The sequence below is a fragment of the Tamandua tetradactyla genome, chromosome 3, assembly GCF_023851605.1.
Source record: "Tamandua tetradactyla isolate mTamTet1 chromosome 3, mTamTet1.pri, whole genome shotgun sequence".
Classification (NCBI taxonomy): domain Eukaryota; kingdom Metazoa; phylum Chordata; class Mammalia; order Pilosa; family Myrmecophagidae; genus Tamandua; species Tamandua tetradactyla.
In genome coordinates, this window is record NC_135329.1 from 154,603,564 (window position 1) to 154,624,777 (window position 21,214).

Genomic DNA, 21,214 nt, shown 5'->3' on the forward strand with positions numbered 1-21,214 from the left:
AAGTACCTATAAGTATAAGAAGAATATTAAAAACACAGATATGCATGTTTCATTATTGTTTGGTTATAGAATTTTTTGTATCTTCTTGAAAACTTTTGTGCTCATAAACTATTATTAGTTTGCTTATCCTGTAATGATCTTGTCACACAATTCTGTGTACTCTAAGTATTTTTCAGTGCTGCCTCAGGGCTTGATGGAAAGTGATAGAGCAGTGGGTTTGGGGCTAATTTTATACTGTTATCATTGAAAAATACATTTGTAGTATCTATCTGAATTTTCATTATTTAAATATGAAACCCAGTCATGTAGTACATGAATATGCAAAAAATACTGATCTCTCAGCAGTAGTTAAACCTAGTTGAATTAAATTCAAACTGTGGCTCAAAGGTGAGTACTCGTAGATATCGTTCTTCTCTTGAATTATTAATTATTGACCAAAGAACCTTTGAACCCATTCCTTTCACTTTCAACTTGAAACGAAAAAATTGATCTTTAACTTCACAAAACTTTTGAGATTTAGAAAAAGTCACAGAGGAAGTAAAGAAGTTAAAATGATCACTGAAGGTAGGGTTGTTTATTTTTGAAACAGGGTTTTGAACTACCCTGTTTTTTTTTTTAAACAAAGATTCACATGTATATTCCTAGAGTAGGAAATTATATGTTTGTTCTTTCCTGATCTCTGAAATTACTTCATAAGAGATGATTTGCGTATAATTTTTCTTTCATTGGTGCTAGGGAACAAGAGCTTGTCTTTCAACTAGGTCACTGCAGTTACGATCAGACACAAAGCAAACTTTCCTATAATATTCTTCCCCTTGTAAACCTATAAAATCATATGTGATTATACTGGATTTTTTCATCAGAACTACTGAGGTAAAATTTCTATAATATTCAGAGCTGTACGTTATAAGGCAAAGTTCATAGTTATTAAGGTGTCAATGGGTGAAATAGGTATAAGTGGAAAAAGCAGCTTTCCATGTGTCAAATGGTTCTCTTTTTAAGATAAAACTCATTGTAGTTGGAAAGATAGAGTTTGCTTGGTAGTCACCTCAGGGTTATTACTTTCATCATTACTGGGTCTCTTTATTTGTGGGGACAGAAGCAAAAATATTAACATTTACAAATCAATTTTTTGTAAATTAATGGTAAAATGGTTTTGCATGCATGTGTGTGAGAGGGAGAGCAATAACAGGTTTTTTTCATATTTGGATAATGTGATATATAAGTATCTTAGTTTAATCATGATCACAGAATTGGTATTAGTAGTAACTCATTTCACAAATTTAGTAAAAATGCATATAGTGCATACATAAAAATACTTCATACTTTAATATTAGGACTTTTGAAGTTTCAATGATCTTAAGCTTACATCTAATACTGGAACTTATATACTGAGACCCAGAGAGGTTTAGTGACTCAACTCATGTCACAGGTTAACATTCAGTGGTTGAGTTAAGAGCAGTCCAAAAGTTTTCTTATTATAGAAGACATACAAAATTTTCTTTACTCTAGCAGAGTTCTATTTTGGTTTTTAATGATTCTGGGCACATAAAATTTCCGGATTTTATGTTGTTTTCACTTTACAATGTCTTCTAACTTCCTAGATTCTAATTAGAAATAATATAGCTTCAGTTAGGACAGAGATTTAATCCTTTGCCTTTGGTGAACTATTTTGTTGTGAAATCAAAATACCTGACTAAAGTAGTCTGGATTCTGATTTTCAGTTTAGTAAATAGTTTTACATATATTCTGCTGATTCCTGCAGTAGCCCTGTGAGATGATAGAATAATTATTACTATCCCTATTTTGCAGAGAAGAGAAATTATTGTTTACAACAGTAAAGCAAAGCAGGAACTTGAACTGTGGTCTTCTTGTTCTTTCTACTACCTGATGCCTGCTATGAAGCCTAAGCAGTTTCCTTAATGTGAGCTCAGACAGGGTTAAAAAACTGTGAAGTGAACTCAACATAGTCTGTCCCCTGCTGCAGATAAGACAAATGTTAGAGGAGAGCTTGAGTCAGAGCTAGTCAATGTGGCTTCACTGGGATCTGTAAGCAACTGCCCTTTACCCAGCCAAATTGGCAGTTTCACTTCCAAATCATTTTAGCAACTGTTTGGTTCTGTTTTGCTTTAAGAAAATAGTTATTATTCATTCACTCAGCAAACATTTTTTTACTGCCAGTTTGTTCTAGGTACTAAGATACAAGGAAGAATGAATAGGGTTCATGTCTCAGAATGCTCACAGTCTACTTAAAAAAAATGTGCAAGCACATAATTACAGTGATAACTTGTAATGCAAAATGTTAGTCATTTATTTAATTGAAATTAGTATCATGGTAACAGCTTATTGCAACTTAATTTTACAGTTATTCCAGTTTGCCTAGACTTACCAAGCATATGGCATAGCAGTGATTTATTACATAAATTTATTTATAATAAGTGTACCTCTGTGTCAGTTAACCTCAGTTTCTTCATTCAAAAAATGAAATAATATTCCTTACCATTTAATATTGTGACAAATTTAATACACCTAAAGTGCATTGTACTGTGTCTGGCTACAATTTATAATTATTAAGTAGAATATAAAATAGCCTTTTAGTTCTTTTTAGCTGTTTTTAGTAATTATATCAATTCCTTATCTTTTGTATTGCATTTTTATTAATTTTAAAAGAATTTTACAATATTATTCTAAGTTTTTGATGAAAAAAAATCACCCATTCATTATTGCTTCAGGCTGAGCCATGATTTTTAGTGGGATTTTCTTAAAACCAGGTGAACTTTGATTAATTTTGGACTTTATTCAAACATGTTTGGGTCTTCTTCTGTATAGTTCACATTTTAAATGAAGGTGGATTAGGTAAACACATTATATTTAGCCTGCATCTTTTGAAATTCAGAGGAAGTTTACTGTCCTATGAAGTGTCATCTTTAGTAAATATAATGGTTGTAGTCTTTCTCATGTGGTAGTTGTAATGTGGGTGAGAGTGTATTGATGTTTGCTGTGCTTAGTTGGCTTTTTTTTTCGGGTTCTGTTAACCAAGGAATTAGAATTTTGAGATGAAAAATAAATAAGGCTTTATGCTAAGATTAACAGTATTATATATTAATTGAACCTGTTTGACTGAATTTCATAAAATTGCAAGTAATAATAAAAGTATTGTTTCATAACCTATAAATATGTTTGTATCATTTGATACTTCAGAGACATTTAAGAATTCTTACATCCAGTTATTTAATTTATGGGCCTTTATTGTATTCTTATTTTCTTATTAGGAGAATAATAGAAGTTTCTGTCCTCTATATATTTAAATTTCTAATTGCATGTACAAAGACTCAATATATTTGTATAATGGAAATGGTTTCTTTTGGGACTCCTTTTTTTTATTAGAGACATTTTTTATTTCAGTCAGTTGTCCTCCAAGAATAAGACATTTGGAGTTACCAAAATGCATCATAATTATAACTTAATTAGAAATTGACCACTGAAGATTTTTGGTAGACTATCTAAATCAGTTTTTATTTGAATTCGAGTTACCGCTTGTGCTTTGAAGCCACAGTATTGCATATGTAGTACATATTTTCTAAGAAGAAGAGATTGATACTGTGTATCATATATCTGTTAGAATTAAATTTTTATAATTATATCGTTCTCATTGAAGTTTTATTTAGCAGCTTTGTATAACTACATTTTTTTTTGAGTAGATCATCTATTACGTACTGCAAGTCAGCATTCTGATAGCAGTGGTTTTGCTGAAGATTCAACAGAGTGCCTCTCCCTTAATCATCTCCAGGTAAAATATTATATTGCAGTAGATACTATGTTTAACTTCTTTCATTTAATAGCTATATATTTCAAGACTGAGTCTATCTATATTTTTCAGTAGACAGTAAGAATATAACTCCACTGGGGATGCAGATGTAATCTAAGCATTTGATTGCTAATTTTAGATTTTCAAATTCTTCTTGTTTCTCTAAACATTAAAAAAAAATTCTTTATTTTTGGACCACATGAATAAAGATCTTGATCTATTAAGTCTATTATTTTCTTATTTTTACCATTGTTGTGTTTTTTACAATAATTGTTTTGCTTATTGAATAACTAACATTAAGCATGGATTTGTAACTTGCTGAGAATTATACTAACTTTTATGCTAGAGTATGTTAGATGACCTAGAAAATAGGTACAGCTTTATCCTTAAGGAGGTCCTCATGTAGGGAAGAAGTACAAGGAGCATACATGATGCTTAAAACATTCAGAAGACAACTTCCAAAGAAAATTGGAGGAAAGAGAAAAAAAAGAACCCCAAATAAGGTTGTTTTGGTTTCCTAGCTGCTAAAACAAATACCTGACAATGTGTTGGTTTAATCACAGGGATTTATTGGCTCACAGCTCCAGAGAATAGGAAGCTTGCTTCCTCCTGGAGTTGGTATTTCCGGTTCACCAGCAATTATTGGGGATCCTTAGCTTTTCTATAACATGGCAATGCACATGTTAGTGTTTTCTCCTTTATCTTTTGTATTCCATTGGCTTCCAGCTTCTGGCCTTTGCTTATAAAGACTTTAATCATATGGATTAAGGCCTACCCTCCTTCAGTTTGACTACTTCTTAACTTAAAACATCTCCAATGGTCCTATTTACATATGAATTCACACCCACAGGAGTTGGGACCTGAACATGACTTTTGTTGGGGGGCATGATTCAGTCCCCAAAAGTCTGCCTTCTGGGCCCCCCCCCAAAAAACACATTTTTTTCCCACATGCAAAATGCATTCTTTCCATTACAATATCTGAAAAAACTTGATGCCATTTTAGAATAATGCTAAGTACAAATTCTGATCAAAATCAGAACTTGTGGGTGTGATCCTTCCTGGGGCAGAATTCCTCCGATGGACCTGTGAAACCTAGAAAACATGGTTATCTGTTTTCTAGTGTACAATGGTGGGATGGTCTTAGATGAACATTCCCATTACAAAAGGGAGAACATGGAAGGAAATTAGGGACTGTGAATCCCAAATAAGTTTTAAACCAGCCATGGAAGCTCAAATTACATCAAATGATTGTGGTCCTTTACACTTGCAATAAAAGTTTCTAAAGTGGAAGATGGTAGGATAAGGACAAGGGGTTGGGGTCTGAACATGCCTTTGGGAGTGCATAAATCAGTCTCTAGCAAGATATATTTTCGGAACATAACATTTAAGGGGTAAACAGCAAAAGAGACATGACTAAAGAGATTCAGAACTAGTCAGATGGGCAGAAAAATTAGACAGTGGAGGAGAAGCTGTCAAAAGGAAAGCTATGACCACCAGAGTGAAAAATAAGAATTTGCTTGTTAAAAGATTGACATTGGTGAGAACAGTTCCAAGGTAGTGAATGAGGCAAAATCATGATTGCAGTAAATTAGAGAGAAAATTGATGGGAAGACAAGGAAGCTATGAATATACACTATTTATAATAGCTTAAGAGTTATATGTGTTTTTATGTTCTTGATAGGGGAATGAGTTAGGAAAGTTGCTCAGTAAGGAAAAGGGACTATAAGAGGAGATTTTGATCCATAAAAATCTGGAATAAACTGTGAAGAAATACCCTGGTCCCAGAGAGGATTTAGCAGAAGCACATGTTGGAGAGATTAGCAAGTATGGGAAAGTTGGAAGGTATTGGGGAAGGGCATTAAGAAACTTTCCCCTGTTCATTTCCATTTTCTCTGTGAGTCAGTGTCATGTGGAAAAAGAAGAGATGGGTGTTGGAAAGGGAATTTGATGACAATAGTGAAGGTTTGAAATAATCTTTGTGAGAAAGTGGGGAGGTTGCTGATCAGGGGAAATAACAGCAATTTTGAGCAACATCAGAGCCACAACTTTGACCATAAAAATATAAAAGTATATCAATTTGATAATTTGATAGTGATATTTATTAGTTTATTCTTCATCTTCCTGTCTGTTTTCCTTTCTCAGGTTCAGGAGTCTTTGCAAGCCATGGGGAGTAGTGCCGATAGTTGTGACAGTGAGACCACGGTCACCTCATTCGGTGAAGACCTTGTCACACCAACAGCGCCGGACCAGCCTTATTTTAATGAATCAGAGGAGGAGTCTCTTAAGCCTCTTCAGAAGGAAAGAGAAAAGACAGCCATGGTTGCTGACAAAAGAAAGTCAGATAGCCAGAACTTCCCCAGATGTGAGACAATTGAGAATAAAGGAAATAAACAGTTCACCTCTAGTCAAGGGCATCATGTTACTGAGATTACTGAAACTGAAGGGGATATATCTCCAGCACAGACAGTGGAGCTACTGAGGGAAGCAAGTGCTGAAAGTGATATGGATAAAAGCAGTGAATGTGAATTTGCCCAGTATACCACACACCATATTCTTAAATCATTGGCTTCTATTGAAGCTAAATGCAATGAAAAGACCTCTGAAGATACAACTGTGCCTCCCTCTTCTGTGGAAAGAGTTAGTACAGCTTTGCAAAGAGCTCAAATGAAGGCTTGCAGTCTGTCTAGTCAAAGAGTAGGGCGTAGCCTGATAAAATCAAAAGATCTATTAAAACAGAGGTATTTACTTGCGAAAGCTGGCTATCCTCTAAGAAGGTCTCAGTCTTTACCAACGACCTTATTGAGTCCAGTTAGGGTTGTGTCCTCTGTCAATGTTCGGTTGTCTCCAGGAAAAGAGACCAGATGTAGTCCACCTTCCTTCACCTATAAATACACACCTGAGGAGAAACAGGAGTTAGAAAAAGAGTTGATTGGGCCTGATGGCCAGTCCTTAGTGAAATCCACTATTTTCATCCCTCCATCATCTGTGAAGAAAGAAGAAGCCTCTCAGGGTGAGGTGCACCGGCTGGAGGAGTACCATCATCAAAGGACTCCTCCCTGTTTGCCTGATGCTCCAGCACCTGTGTCTCAGTCCACCTGCTCCCTTCACTCTCTTCACTCTGAGTGGCAGGAGAGGCCCCTATGTGAGCACGTGAGAACTCTGAGCACTCACAGTGTCCCCAACATATCAGGTGCCACTTGTAGTGCCTTTGCGTCCCCTTTTGGGTGTCCTTACTCATATCGACATGCTGCCATCCCTTATCGAGTGAGCTCTTTGAACCCTCCTTCGGCCATTGAAATGCAGTTGCGAAGAGTGTTGCACGATATTAGAAACTCCCTAAAGAATCTTTCACAGGTATGAGAAAAAGTATATATTTAATAATACTCTGTTTTGTATTGATGTGACTTAATTCACTGAGAAGCTAGGAGCCGTCAGGCATATTCAACTTAACTTCATTTCTTACACATGCATCTTCCGTCCTCTCCCTCCTGGTTTAAGAGAAAAACTGTAACTAATCCTGAACAAGGTGAATTTCCCTGGTTGTAATCTCCCTACCTTTCCTATAGGAGAGATTTTGCTTATTAAGTCTCTTCCCTTCTTCAGTCTCTCCTGCGTTGTCTTCCTTTTAGTCTAGTAATGTTGTCAGGAGTCTTCCCTATTAAAAAGTCTTCTCTCTCAAAGTACTTTCTCTCCTTTTCTCTGCCATTTGACAGTGTTCACCAACTCTTCCTTTTCTAAGTTTTCTCTCCCTTGACTTCTGTGGCATCACGTTCTCCTGGTACTAAGCTTTCCCCTTCACTGCTGACTCCTGACGCTGGTCTCGGGACAAGGAACTTAGTCCAGAACAGAAAAAAACCAATCAGGTAAAGTGTGAATTTGAATAAAAATGGCCTGTATGTCATGTCACTCTTAAAAGTCGCCACTTTCAGATTTAGTTAGTAGATTGGAAATAATTTTCAAAAAAACCTTGACAATAAATACATTATCTTAGATTTTCATTTCACATTTCAAGTTTTCGTTCTACTTCTCTTTTTGAGCTTATTTATATTTAGATAATTGAGGAAATGAAGAAAATGGCAGTATGATGTAATGATTGAAGTTCTCAGTTAGGGAAGAGGAGGCTAGGATGTATACAATGGATCCCTTATAAGCCACTTTGAAAGTGAAAATCAAAGGTGTAAATTTTCAAGATATAGTAAAATATACCCTCTTTTAAATGTAGGTTTTATCCTTGTGGGAGATGTCTTATAATGATTTGTGATCTAAGGAGAATGTAGGTTTTTCTCTTTATTCTTTACAAAATGTAGTTTAGTCTGAAAAAAAAAGTAGATATTTAACCTTTCAGCCATAATTATGTGAAGCTGGGGATTCCCAGAGCCCTGTCCACCTGCACCTTCATGGTGTACCTTTCCTTCAAGGCCAGCGTGTCCTGCTGTAGATGTGGTCTTCTCTAGAATGTGCTGTCAGCCCCTCAGCTAGCAACGCTCCCTGCTGTCACTCCCTGCACTCTTCATTACCTGGCCTCTGCCTGTCTCTACAGTCTCGTTCCTTACGCGCGTTCTCTGGCCATAATAGCCCATGCAGGTCTCTAAATACTTGCGCATTCTTAAGATACCTGTTTTTTTTTTTTTTGTTTTGTTTTTTGCATATGCCACTTTCTTTACCTGGAATGCCTTTCTTCACCTTTCTTTGCCTGACCAAGCCCTATTTACTATTAAGGCTCAACTCAGGTGACACCACTGTTGGGGAAAACCTCTCTGACTCAATCCAAACTTTTGTCTGTTTCTGTCATAGTACTTACCTCCTCCCCCAAATGATAATAGTTTGTTGATTTCTCTTTTTCTTTTCTTAGACCAAACTGTTGCTTCTACAGATTTGAATTTAGATTTTGTTTTTTTCTAGTCTCTCAAAGCAAGAAGGAAGTCCTGTAAGGTGTGGACATAATTATATATGCTCCTTTACCTCTTCCTCCTCTTAAATACATTGACTTATATCTGGAACAATTAAGAGATAGACAGATTGAGAACTGATTTCTTTGTTTCCTGCTTGAAATAGAAAGATTCTTTTTTTCCCAGTGAAGAAAATATGCGGTACAAAATACTGCCTTTTTAACATAGATTATTTGGAGATAGGCACTTTAACACTGACTTCTAATTCGTATTTATGCTTTTTTGAAGTATCCTATGATGAGAGGCCCTGATTTTGCTGCTCTTCCATACAGTACTCAGAAACCATCTGTTCTACCTCTTTATGAAGTAAGTATTTGTTTAAGTCTTTGTGTTGCAATATAATCTGCATGATTGAGAAGTATAACTTTTACTATATTGCATTTTAGAATACTTTTCAGGAGCTCCAAGTAATGAGGCGGAGCCTGAACTTGTTTAGAACTCAGATGATGGATTTAGAGTTGGCAATGCTACGTCAGCAAACCATGGTTTATCATCATATGACAGAGGAGGAAAGGTACTTTATCTTAATTCAAAACGTTTTTCTTTCTGAGAAGCATGGCCATCTTAAAGAAAATTATTTAACTAGGTGTTATTTCTATGGCAGTGTACCCTGTATTTGTTTTGTGAACCAGTGTAAATAAAATTAGGCATATTTTGTTACAAAGTAAACTTCTCTACCTTTACTATATTAAGGAGGATGGTAGTTAACAGTTTTTCAGTGTTTGAGGTGTCTGTGAGAGAGGTAGAAAGAGCAGTTGTCCTGGTGGCTACAGCTACTGCAGTTGCTAGTGTTCTTAGTTTGTATTAGCTGGCAAGAGAGTTGAATAGAAATCTCCAAAAAGCTTCTTTCAAACTTGGTGTGTATCATTGTACTGACAGATACGAAGTTGATCAGCTCCAGAGTTTGAGAAATTCCGTCCGAATGGAGCTTCAGGACCTGGAACTGCAACTGGAAGAGCACCTGCTGGGCCTGGGAGAGCAGCTGGGCGCCGCGCGGGCGCCTTCTCCTTTCCGCCCCTCGGCACTTGTGGTGTGGTACCTGGGGTTGTGTCATAAAGTTGGGTTTCACTAAAGCTTTATTTATAAGAGTCATAATGAACTTTTCTCTTTGTTACTTGGGCAACAAATTTGATTTTGTTAAAAATAAATGGAGTAAAAAAGTAAGTGGAATGATGAACACACCTGTACATACACATACACGGACTAGAATAGCAGTGGCATATATATATATATGTGTGTATATACGTATGTTGTAGAATAAGAATATTCTGTATCAAGTATGAACATATTTTTCCATAAATTGGTTTTGATCCACCATTCTGAGAAATGTGTGTGGTGACAGCAGAGACTCAGAACACAGCTTTTGGTATCAATCCTTCAATCACAACAACATGTTTTGTAGGATTCCATGACAGTTAAGGATAACTTCCTTCAGGGCAATATTTAGCCAATTAATTTTATTATAAAACACTTGTAGTTTTAAAAAATATATATATGTGTGTGTGTGTGTGTGTCTGTATATATATATATATGTATTGTATTTTTTTCAGGGAATGTGTGGCAGCAGAAGCGCTGATAACTTGTCATGCCCTTCTCCATTGAATGTTATGGAACCAGTAAGACTCTCCTTTTTTATCACTAGGAAGGGAATGATATAACATTTCGTAAACAATTTTCCTAGTATAGAGGAAATGTATATTTTAAAAAAACGGAATTTTAAGACGTTAGTTAAATTGATTGGAAAGTAGTTTGGCACTTCTGAAAGTCCTTTGTCATTTTAGGCCACTAGAAGACCAACTTAATTGTAATGGTGATTTAACTTTATTTCCTAAAGGAGATAAAGCACCATAAATAGTAACCGTACTTCAGGGGAAATGTGCTTTAGCAATTTGATGCTAAATCCTTTAGGGGTGGTTGGATCCCTAGGATTTCTGCTTTTTAAACAAAAGTCTAGTATTTATTTACTATATTTTAAACAAATTTGATGGATTTGGGGGCACAGTATGAATAACTATTTTTTTTTCACTATTCTTCATTAAAAGTAATTTGGATACTATTGTGGTAACAAGTAAAATTGCATCTGACTTTACATTCTAGTTAAACATTTTAATACTTAATCTAATCTCTGAGAGTTTAAATTTTTCCTGCTGTTTTTGCAAATTAAATTAAATGGTTACTAGATTAACAAATTAGAATTAGGTCTTTACAAGTTATGTGATATTTGATGATAATCACAGCTAGGATTTTAAGTTTCTTTTCAACTACCAATCTTAATTTCAAGGGAGAACAATAACATTTTTTCTGGTATCCAGGTCACTGAACTGATGAGGGAACAGTCGTACCTGAAGTCTGAATTGGGCCTGGCACTTGGAGAAATAGGGTTTGAAATTCCTCCTGGAGAAAGCTCAGAATCTGTTTTCTCCCAAGCAACATCAGAGTCATCGTCTGTATGCTCTGGTCCTTCTCGTGCTAATAGAAGAACTGGAGTATCTTCTGGTGACTCAGTGGGCAAACCCAAAGCCCCGTTAGTACAAAGCAAGAAAGTATTCCGAGCCTCCGTGGCCCTCACACCGACTGCCCCTTCTAGAATAGGGTCTGTGCAGACACCTCCAGATCTGGAAAGTTCTGAGGAAGTCGGAGCTGCTGAAAAAACCTCAGAGGCTGTAGAAAATGAATCTGAAGTAGAAGAAGGGCATGGAAAAATCCCATTAATGCCAGCTACTGAGGAAATCCAGAAAAATGTAGAGCAAGATGAGTTGCAACAAGTCATACGGGAGGTGAGTAAAATATTTAATTAATTTATTTGCAGATATGTGTTAGAGAGGTTTTACTTGAACATTAATTATTAATGAGATATTTCTTTGATTCAGTATTCAGTAATTTTCAGAGAGCTTTTAAATTAATTTTCCCATTGATCTGGTTGGTGTCTATTAAGATGTTTCTAATAGGAATACATTTTTATAAGTTTTGTACTCTAGTATGAAATAATTGTGATTCTTTATATTCATGCTGGTTAAAAAAGCTTTTTTGTTTTTTTTTTTTTTAGAAAAAGGTTTTTATAGGGTTCACGATGGATAAATGTGACAAATTCTTCAGACCTCAGTTTCCACAAGGAAGATAGTAATTTAGATCTTTTTCCAGATTAAAGTTCTTTCATTCTATAGTTTAGTTGACCTGAGACAATGGTGGTGAGATTTTAGTAAGTAATAAGAATTTGATCTGTTTGGTGGTTAGAGAAATGTGGACATTATATGTATTGTCCAAAGGTAGAAGTACAGAATGGAAAGAAAACTTTACCCTGATGATAGATAGCAGCAGTATGAGAACCTGAAGCATTAGTTCTAGGTTATCAAAGGAATTACAAAAATTAGGAAGAAAAATAGGCAGAGGTCAAGTGGTAATTCAGAAAAATTAGTAAAATAACTGTTTTAGGCACGAGGTTTAGGTAATAAGCAACATAAGTATATATCATTTAAAAAGGGAGACCTCTCTAGTCACGCTTTTATGCCTTATGATTTTTCCTTTTCTTCTCAAATAATGTTATCTCTTTGGGTACAGAATCTGGGAGAGAGGGCACAGGATAAAAATTATACATGCTAAATTCTTTTTTCTGTTTTAATTTCTTGCCTTAAGACTTCCTAAAAGGAACTTAAGGAAGAACTAAAATTATCCATACTATTTCCAATTGAGTTACTGAAACCCACAATGATAAAGGATCATTCTTTCTATAAGTTAACAAAGGATCATTAAAAAAAATCACATTTTAAGTGTCTAATGTGTATCTGTTCTGTGAAGGATAAAAGGAAAAATGCATATAAGACAAAGCATATAGTAGGAAGGTAAACAAGAATAACTCAGGAAACAACTGAAAAATTGCCAGAAAAGTATATATTATATGTGTTAACTAAGAATTTAGAAATGGGAAAAGTCAAGATGAGCCAGAGAAATTGGGTCATTGGCTCACTATTTTTGAACTGTTTATTTTTAATAAATTTAGCAATGGGAACCTAATGTATTCTTAGAATTATTTTGTAAGTAACATAGAACAAATTTCTTGTGGTTATATTGAGAATGGTGACAGCAAACCAGAATCTTCCCTCAGAAGAGGGCCTTTGATTTTCTAGGTGCAGAAATTAGTTCATGGGTATTAGATGCCATCATTTATAGTCACATGATAGTAGCTTGAGAAGTGCAGTAAAAATAACTACAGTTGGTTCTGCCGTAATGTGACATATTCTTTGCTAAAAATCACCACACTGTGCAAAATGGTACAGTAGAAACTGAAAAAACTTTGGCAGAGACGTATTAAAAAAAGAGAGATAGGAACCTAATAAAAAAAAGCAGTAGCATGGTTTTTCGTGTTACATGGTTAAGAAATACATAAATATTGCAATAAATATGGCAGTTTACTTTGAAAAAGACCTGAAGTTTGCTTGTTGAAGGATTGATGTTTGTGAGTTATGAAGTAATGGGAACAGGGTTATACAAAATCAAATGGGAAGTTTTAACAACAGATATGGTTGAGTCTGGATCATAATAGGCAGTGAACTGAGGTAGCTGGTGTATGTTTAAGGTGTATGCATTTTGTCTACTGTATTCCTGAATTCAGCTGAGTGCTTTTTCTGTATTCACCTAGTGTTTCTTATGTATGAAATCGTGCATAAGTAAACTTGGGATTTCCATTGTGTTCAAGTTGTTTCTTAATATTTCAAGCATGTTGAGACAGATCCACATATTCAAAACAAACGTTATAGCAGAAGAGACTACATGTATCTAATTGTATTTCATGGCAAGAATTTCCCAACTGAAAAATGTTTAAAAGATCTTCATTCTATAAATTTATTAGTGCTATAATTGTGGCTGGTTAATGTTTAGCCAACTTAAGTGTTGAACGAGCTTCGTACCCACCCTCCTCCAGTATGACTGTCAGTCGTAATCCATTCCTGTTTATGTGTTTCATAGCAGAAGATCAGTTTCCAAGTGAAATTAATAACTGTTTTTCTCCACACTACATTTGCTAACTGACGTGATAGGTTTTAGGCAAACTTTTTTGTTTTGCTGAAATATGTTTCTGTTGTGGTTTTTTACCTAAGCTTGCTTTGATTAGAAAGTTTTCCTTAAAATCTCAACTTTGTGTTGCTCATTTGATGCAAATACTTCCTTATTACATGCTTGATTTTAAAATTGTTAATGGACTGATATGTACTGTAAGAAATTTTCTATGTCTAAAGTATTCACTGTAGACCAAAACACTCATTTTTTTTAATTGAAAGAACATACATATAGAAAAGTTGGTTGTTCCTGTTTTGCTGTCTTGCTCCTACAGAATAGTGTGTTCATATATAAGCACCTCCCATTAAATATGAAAGATTTTGTTATTTGAAGACATTTAAACTGATACGTAAGGCAAATGTTTGAAAAGTTTTTCAGAATTCGTTAATGTAGAAACTCCCTAATTTAGAATTTGGCATAGTTTGGAAAAGGTAGTTTGGGCTTAATGTTTACTCTTGCTTTCTACAAAGAAGGGCTTACCAAGCAAAATAAATAGCTCAAATAAGACATAAGCAAAATATTTTTGTACTTAAAAGAACAAACTATTTTGTGGTGCTTTAAAAGTATATGTTAATAGATAAATTAGTACAATGCCAATTATTCATTTTTAAAAATGTGTTAATATCTTTCTAGCTCAATTACAATGGTTTTCTGTTGAACTTCTATTGATCAAATATTTAAAATTCAGCGTAGTCTTCATTCCATTCATTTCAAGTACACATGGTACTAAATTCCAATTTTTATTGTTTTTGTTTGTTTTAAGCTTGGTGTATCAGTTATCAAGAAAATTAAGTTAGGTTCTGTCGTTCCAGTAGATTCTGGGCCCCTCTCCCCATTAACAAAGCCATCATTCAGAAAGGTGAGATTTAATCCTGGATTGAACAGTCTTGCAGGTGAGGATTAAGCATGTTTGGCAGACACTTTAAGGGAAGTTTTCTTATTGCATTCATGGGAGCATGAAAGCAGTGCTGTCTGTCAGGCCTTTGTTTCCACCGTTCCACTACAGGCAAGGTTTTTAAAATGAGTGCTTGCATTGTTTATAATGTAGGAATACAGTAGCATTTCCCTTTTGAAGGAGATCATTGGGAAAACAGTCCTTTTAGACAAATGTTTAATGTACTGATTCAGTGACTAGACTTTTGTCAGATTAAAGATACCTCTTCTCGGTGCAGATGTGTATGTTGTAGTGAGAAAAAGTACAGTCTTAGACCTTGCCCAGGTGGTCTGTGATGTATGTGATTAGTGGCCCATAACTATTTACAGTTATTGAAATTCTATTTTTTGTTTAAATTCTGTTAAACATATTTATGTTTTTATATTTATATATAATGTGTGTATATATATGCAAATCATTTAATACAGTGAAAGAACGTACGTCCTTAAAAACAAATGTAATAGAATTAAATGTCAAAGAATAAACATAGATTGCTTTGTTTTCAGAGTTCTTCCTGTTTATAGAAGTCCTAGGTTTGGTTCAAGCCTTTCAGTGTCTTTGTGTATACATCTGACATGCTTTAAAGATGCGCTTTCGTAAATACGTGATTTGCTTGTGTTCTTATGTAATTTCTTTTAGAGATCACCTGATACAATGGCTGGCACTCAGTAAGCACTCAATAAATGTATATTAAATGGATGTGTTGCCCTAAACTTCAGACTTGCTTTCAGTCTGTACTGCCAATAAGCATCCTTTCTTAACCTCAAGTAATCTGTCTTCAGCCTACACCACTTTTTGGAAATTGGGTCATAAAAGCTAATTTACCATGCATCCCAGGAGAGTTTTCTCAGTCTTAATCCTTCCAGCCTCTCTGTAGCATGAGGAACGTTACAACTAATTTATTTGTCCATATATATGTATCCTTTCAATAAATTATTAAAAGCATTTTGTCATTTTCAGTGCTAGCCTGTAGTCCTTTGTTTTTCTTTCAGTTCTTTTTTGTGTCTAATCCTTTTTCTCTTTCTCTTTCTCTCTTTCTTTCTCTCTCTCTCTTTCTCCACTCCCTTCGTGGCAGGACTATAGATAAATGAGAACTGGTACCCTCTCTGAAGTGTTCACAGTATGACACTGCATTTTGGCCTCACCCTTCCTGTTATAATTTCCTTCATTCCCTAGCAGGAAAGTCAGCTAAGCTCTTTTCTGCCTCCTTCACATCTGAGGTGTTTTTGCTAAAGTTTCTGTCCTCACTATTATCTGAAATTGTCCTTAATTCTTCGTGACCTACAATTTAAAGTCTGCCCTTCTCTGAGAATTTTCTGTTTTCAATGCTTCTACTCTGTACTTATCTCTTTTTTTTGCAAAATTATTCTGTTCTTATGTCATTAATGAATTAACTTTTCCTCTCATTTTTTATGAGAAAATATTCATTTTTGCAATCATCTAGATTATAACATTCTTGATGATAGACTCTTTTATGCTTTGCACCAACAGTTCCTGTACTCTCAAAAAATGTTGGCACATTTTTGGTTTGGGAAGAGTACTTTTTGGTTGGTTTGTTTTTTGAATGATGAAAAATGATGAGTTGTAATAAAATTGCCACATTGCATTGGCAGCAGGACTGGAAAGACTACACTACTCCTTGCCTGTTGTAAATATAGTTTTCAGTGGTTCTCATTCAACACATTGTGTTTCCTCTTCTACACCGTGGCTCAAAGATTCTGCATCCGTGGGCGGCCACGGTGGCTCCGCAAGGTAGAATTCTCGCCTGCCATACCCGAGACTTGGGTTCGATTTCTGGTACTGCCAAAGTGAAAAAAAAAAAGAGTCTGAAGTGCTTTAGGCTCCAGAAACTTTTGATGCTGCTTAAAGTTGAGACATACTGTTAGAAGGTAAAGAATAAGCTTATATTAATTTAATAGTTTCCAATACAGATGATTGATAGCTAAGAAGCGTTTTGTTTCTGTGAGCAACTATGCATAAATCTGTTGTGTGCCAGCCTTGCATGACAGATTAATACAGAACATTTTTGGAAAGACTTCAGTTGAGATGAGTTCAGGATGTGCTTAGCAACATTTTAGAAAATTTATCAGGCTGACAGGAAACTGTGGAAATGTAGAATTTTTAGAAGCTGGTTGAAAGTGTCCCAAGTGCTAATTTGGAAGGCATTATCAGTTCATTTCCGGAAATACACATTTAAAACCATCACAAAGGGCTATTTGGAGGTGATGCTGTATCATTAGAGAGAAAAAGGAGTGATAGGCAAGTGTGATGTTTGGGCACCTGGGGAAGAAATTCTTCATAGCCTCGTCATTGCTCCTAGGTCGCTTTGCCTTTTCATCATCAATAAAATGAGATGTATATCCTTATCTACAACAGACGTTTCAGATGGATGACACATACTAAGGAAAACCTTATTTCTTTAGAGTTCATAGTAGTTTAGAGGATAATCTACACGTTTTAAAATAACTTGATGATTTCTCCTTTCTATTTAAAATGTGTATGTTAGGTTAAAACAATTATTATACCTTCTTTAGATTCTTTGCTATACAGCAGTATACCTGTGTGTTCTTTTGCTGCTAGTGGGTTTTTCTAGCATGGAGAACATTGGACTCTCCTGATTACCTTACAAAGGTAGATATTAATAAAAAACATGTAAGAGTGAACGTATCATTAGTCCTTCTGTGTTGTGTTGTGTCATGAAATAAATCATTGTATTTACTAGAAGTTTTAAATCTAAAAAATATTTTATAATGTACTCAATCTAAGAATTATGGTATTTTATAATGTAGTTATCTAAGTTATCTGATCTGGGTTTGAGGGTAGATGGAAGCAATTCTACCTCACCTCTCAGCCAGTTATGAAGGCTCCCATGAAGTTTGTTGTTTGCTCTGCAGTTTAGCTAATTATAGTAATTAAATGCTATTTATGTTTTTCTGAAAACATAAAAAATTGATTGCAGTGATATTATAAAATTCTTATTTTTCCATTCCAGATTAAAGAGTCTATTGTTGGGGAAATCAGACGGGAAATTGTGAGTGGACTTTTGGCAGCAGTATCTTCAAGTAAAGCATCCGGTTCTAAGCAAGACAAATAGTCGTTAAATGGAATTTACAGGTAAGTGTTTCTGAATTTCTTTGTTCAGCTAAAGGTAAAATTAGTACTTAGTTTTTAATAGTTTGTTTTCTTAGAAGATATATCTTTTCCTGTATATAATTTTGATTTTCAAATGTATGTAATCTCTTATCCTACAATGTAAAAATCTCATATTTTACCATAAGAAATGTAAGCATGTCAAGTCCTATAACACTAACCTCCAAGGGATTATTTATATATTGTGTTATTTTACTGAAATTTTACTGTATTGATAATTGCTGGATTGGATCTTCAAGCCTGGATCTTCAAGCCTGAATCTTACCTTTAATAGCATTGGTTATATTGGCATTTCAGGTATACATTTTATGGAACAAAATTTTAAGAATTAATCTCAAATTCTTTGTAAATTTTTTTGTTTTTTATGTAAACATCTCTCATATGTTGATTTCTAATCATGTTGTGATTTGTAAAGAAATAGGTGATATTTCATTTATTAAAAGGAATGACTATTAGACAGTGAATTAAATTTTATATTTAGAACTAATACTTGAACATAAAAATGAGTGATACAGTTTAGTAGAAAAGTTGAGTTTAATAGGATTCCACATCCCCATTCAATAATATATAGGAAATAAAAATACAATTTGAAAACTATGATACATAATTTCCACTGTAAAAAATGAGGAATTTTTTCATTAAATTATATTATAAAGCAACCCATAGGATTTTTTTTTCCCAAAGCCAGCCATAAAAGAACTGATACTCAGTAAAATGTGTAGAGATCATGGAAGGATCATATTCATATATTTATTTGTATAAAATTCTCATCCCTTTTATGAGGAACATTTTAATAATAACAATTAAAAGATATTTAATAGTGACTTCTCTTTCCTTTTTAAGGTTGGCTTGGACCCTATTAACTGTGTGATATTGGAGTTAATCAATGGTATACATGGTGGAGGTGTGTTTGTGCTTCAGAAGATGCGTGCTGCTGAATTGGGCTACTGTATACGATGTACAATGTTTATTTCTTCTATGCATAGTTTTAAAAACACATAGAAAATTAGGCACTTTGCTGACTTTCTTTTCTACACTATCAAAACTGTAGCAATTTGAAAAGTCTAATATTTATTTGTATGTCCCTATCTTCCAAATGATTCTGTAGAATTAATTTTAAAACTTGAAGACTTCCAGACTTAACCTACTTATAAATACCATATTTCTTCAGACTAGCTTCTTAAAACACTGACCTCCATGAGGTATTTACTGTGCAATAACTGATTCATTTTTTGAGAGCTTGAAGCGACCAATGATTTTCCCGCCACTGCTGTTAATTAGTGTCACTTCCAAGAAGAAAAACTGTTCTGTTGTAAAAATTGCTATTAATTCTTGAGGAGGTTACTAATAGCAGTTTGATAGAATTATATGATGTTACGTAAAACTACTTAATGTTTTTACACTGTAAGCCTTATTGCTTTACCCAGGAAAAATATTTTGTTATAGCTTACCTAGTATTTTTCTTTTGGAAATGTGCCTTATGTTAAACACTATGTACTTTTTGCATTGTCCAGACTTCTTTATTTTAAGGAGATATTATTTCTTCTATCTTTTAGACGGAATAGTAGAATATTTCCAAAATAATGGGGCCTATGACTTGAATGGGTAGAAATGAATAAGCTGGTTTTTGGTTTCAAAATGGAAGAAATTTAAATTTGTCCTCCTTATTCATAAATGGTGTGAATTCATTCCAGACCAGTGAAAACTGTTTGTTTTTACGCAGAAAAGGAAAATGGTTTTCTATTTGGTTTTCTATGTGTTAAATAGGTGTGTAAAGTAACAACCGGATGTTATTGGAATTTTTCTTTTAGCATTTATAATTTTCAACTCATTATATTTCTTTGTGTGTGAAATTTTAATCAGAAGTGGTTACGATGTTAACAGTATTCTTTGAAAGAATATCTAAAAGGTTTATGCATGTTTGAATGATCACACAAAGGCTGATTTCTAAAAAATATTAAAACAATAAAGTATTTATTTTGCCTAACATGCTGTTGTTAGTGGTTCTTTTTCTTGAACTGCAACATGAAAAATTTGATTTGAGTAACAAATAAGGTCTAAAAGAATTTCAGCACATATCCAAAATAGGTTTTTATTTTGTTTTCTGGAGAGGCTTCCATAATGCCTTAAAAAATGCATTTAAGACCAGACCACCCTGGAGAGAGAGAGTTCATACTGATGTTTCTTGGTCTCATCTAGTTCTGTGGTCCTAATGATTACCATCTGAAGCCAAATTAAACTTCTCTTGGAAACCTACTATTAAAACTACAAATATTAGATTGTAAATAATATTTTATTCTTTGATCAAATCACTCAGCAATTTAACTAGTTAATTCTAACAACAGTAATAATATGAACAATCCACACACTCCGTATTAGTTGTAATACAGGCAGCAACAATTTTAATTACTCAGTTTTGTAGCACCTTTTAATTAATGTCTGATGATAAAAGATACCTAGAATTTGATCATAAAAAATAGGGATAAAACAGTTGCAACAATTTATGGGCGAAACACATAGTATAGAAATGAAATAAAAATGAGTTTTCATATTAGAGTGCTATCTTCCCTGTCCCAATTTAAACCTTTGTATACTTAATAAATGTTTGGAAAGTATTAAGTTCAAGACACTGTGATAACTTCTATATAAAAATGAGGAATGAGAGAAGGTTAAAAACTAGATGAAGAAACAAGGTATCTTTTTATTTAGGGGTAAATTTAAAAGTACCAGATGAAAAATATGGAGAATATTAAGAAAAAATAAATTGAGAGAGCGCAGCCTAGTGTGGTCAGAGAAGTCTTTACCAAGGAGATGTGGTTGAGTCAAGTCTTGAGGAATGGAATGTGAAAGGGATGGGGTTCAAATAGTCAAGAAGAGCCATTAATTAGCAAAGGTTATCAGTGCATAAGTTCAGAATTACCATGTACAGGTATGTTTGATTAGGGAGGAGGATTTATTTGGGGGAATAGTGAGAACTGAAATTGGAAAAAGTAGGATTTGGGTAGACTATGGTAGTCTTGAATGCTAGATTAAGGAATTTGACCATGTAACATAGATGATATAGAAGTTAAGTTTTTGTGCAGGGGACTGGTATAATGAAAGCAACGTTTTTCAGAAGGTAAGTTGTCCACAGCCTCTGTATATTGTTCTAAGACCTGAACTAAGAAGGCATACAAGAAAATGAATATGGAAATAGTGATTTTTAATTTGGAGCTGCTATGAAATGGTATACCATTGACAAAAATTGGCATTTCACAGCCTTGAAGTACATATTGTTCCTTTAAGGGTTGAATTTCAGTAACATGTAAAATATGCATTACA

At 34.2% G+C, this 21,214-nt stretch overlaps 1 protein-coding gene across 2 annotated transcripts in view; it reads left to right on the forward strand.

The window, feature by feature from the left end:
* Positions 1 to 19,880, forward strand: part of ITPRID2 (ITPR interacting domain containing 2) — a 37,349-nt gene extending 17,469 nt beyond the window's left edge. For both annotated transcript variants that reach the window (XM_077154365.1, XM_077154366.1), the window contains 9 exons: positions 3,702 to 3,790; positions 5,951 to 7,162; positions 8,986 to 9,063; positions 9,144 to 9,271; positions 9,637 to 9,787; positions 10,308 to 10,373; positions 11,070 to 11,534; positions 17,736 to 17,857; positions 18,737 to 19,880. In XM_077154365.1, the coding sequence (XP_077010480.1) occupies positions 3,702 to 3,790; positions 5,951 to 7,162; positions 8,986 to 9,063; positions 9,144 to 9,271; positions 9,637 to 9,787; positions 10,308 to 10,373; positions 11,070 to 11,534; positions 17,736 to 17,837 (2,291 nt within the window). In that variant the 3' untranslated portion in view covers positions 17,838 to 17,857; positions 18,737 to 19,880. The remainder of the gene's footprint in view (positions 1 to 3,701; positions 3,791 to 5,950; positions 7,163 to 8,985; positions 9,064 to 9,143; positions 9,272 to 9,636; positions 9,788 to 10,307; positions 10,374 to 11,069; positions 11,535 to 17,735; positions 17,858 to 18,736) is intronic.
* Positions 19,881 to 21,214: the final 1,334 nt, after the last annotated feature.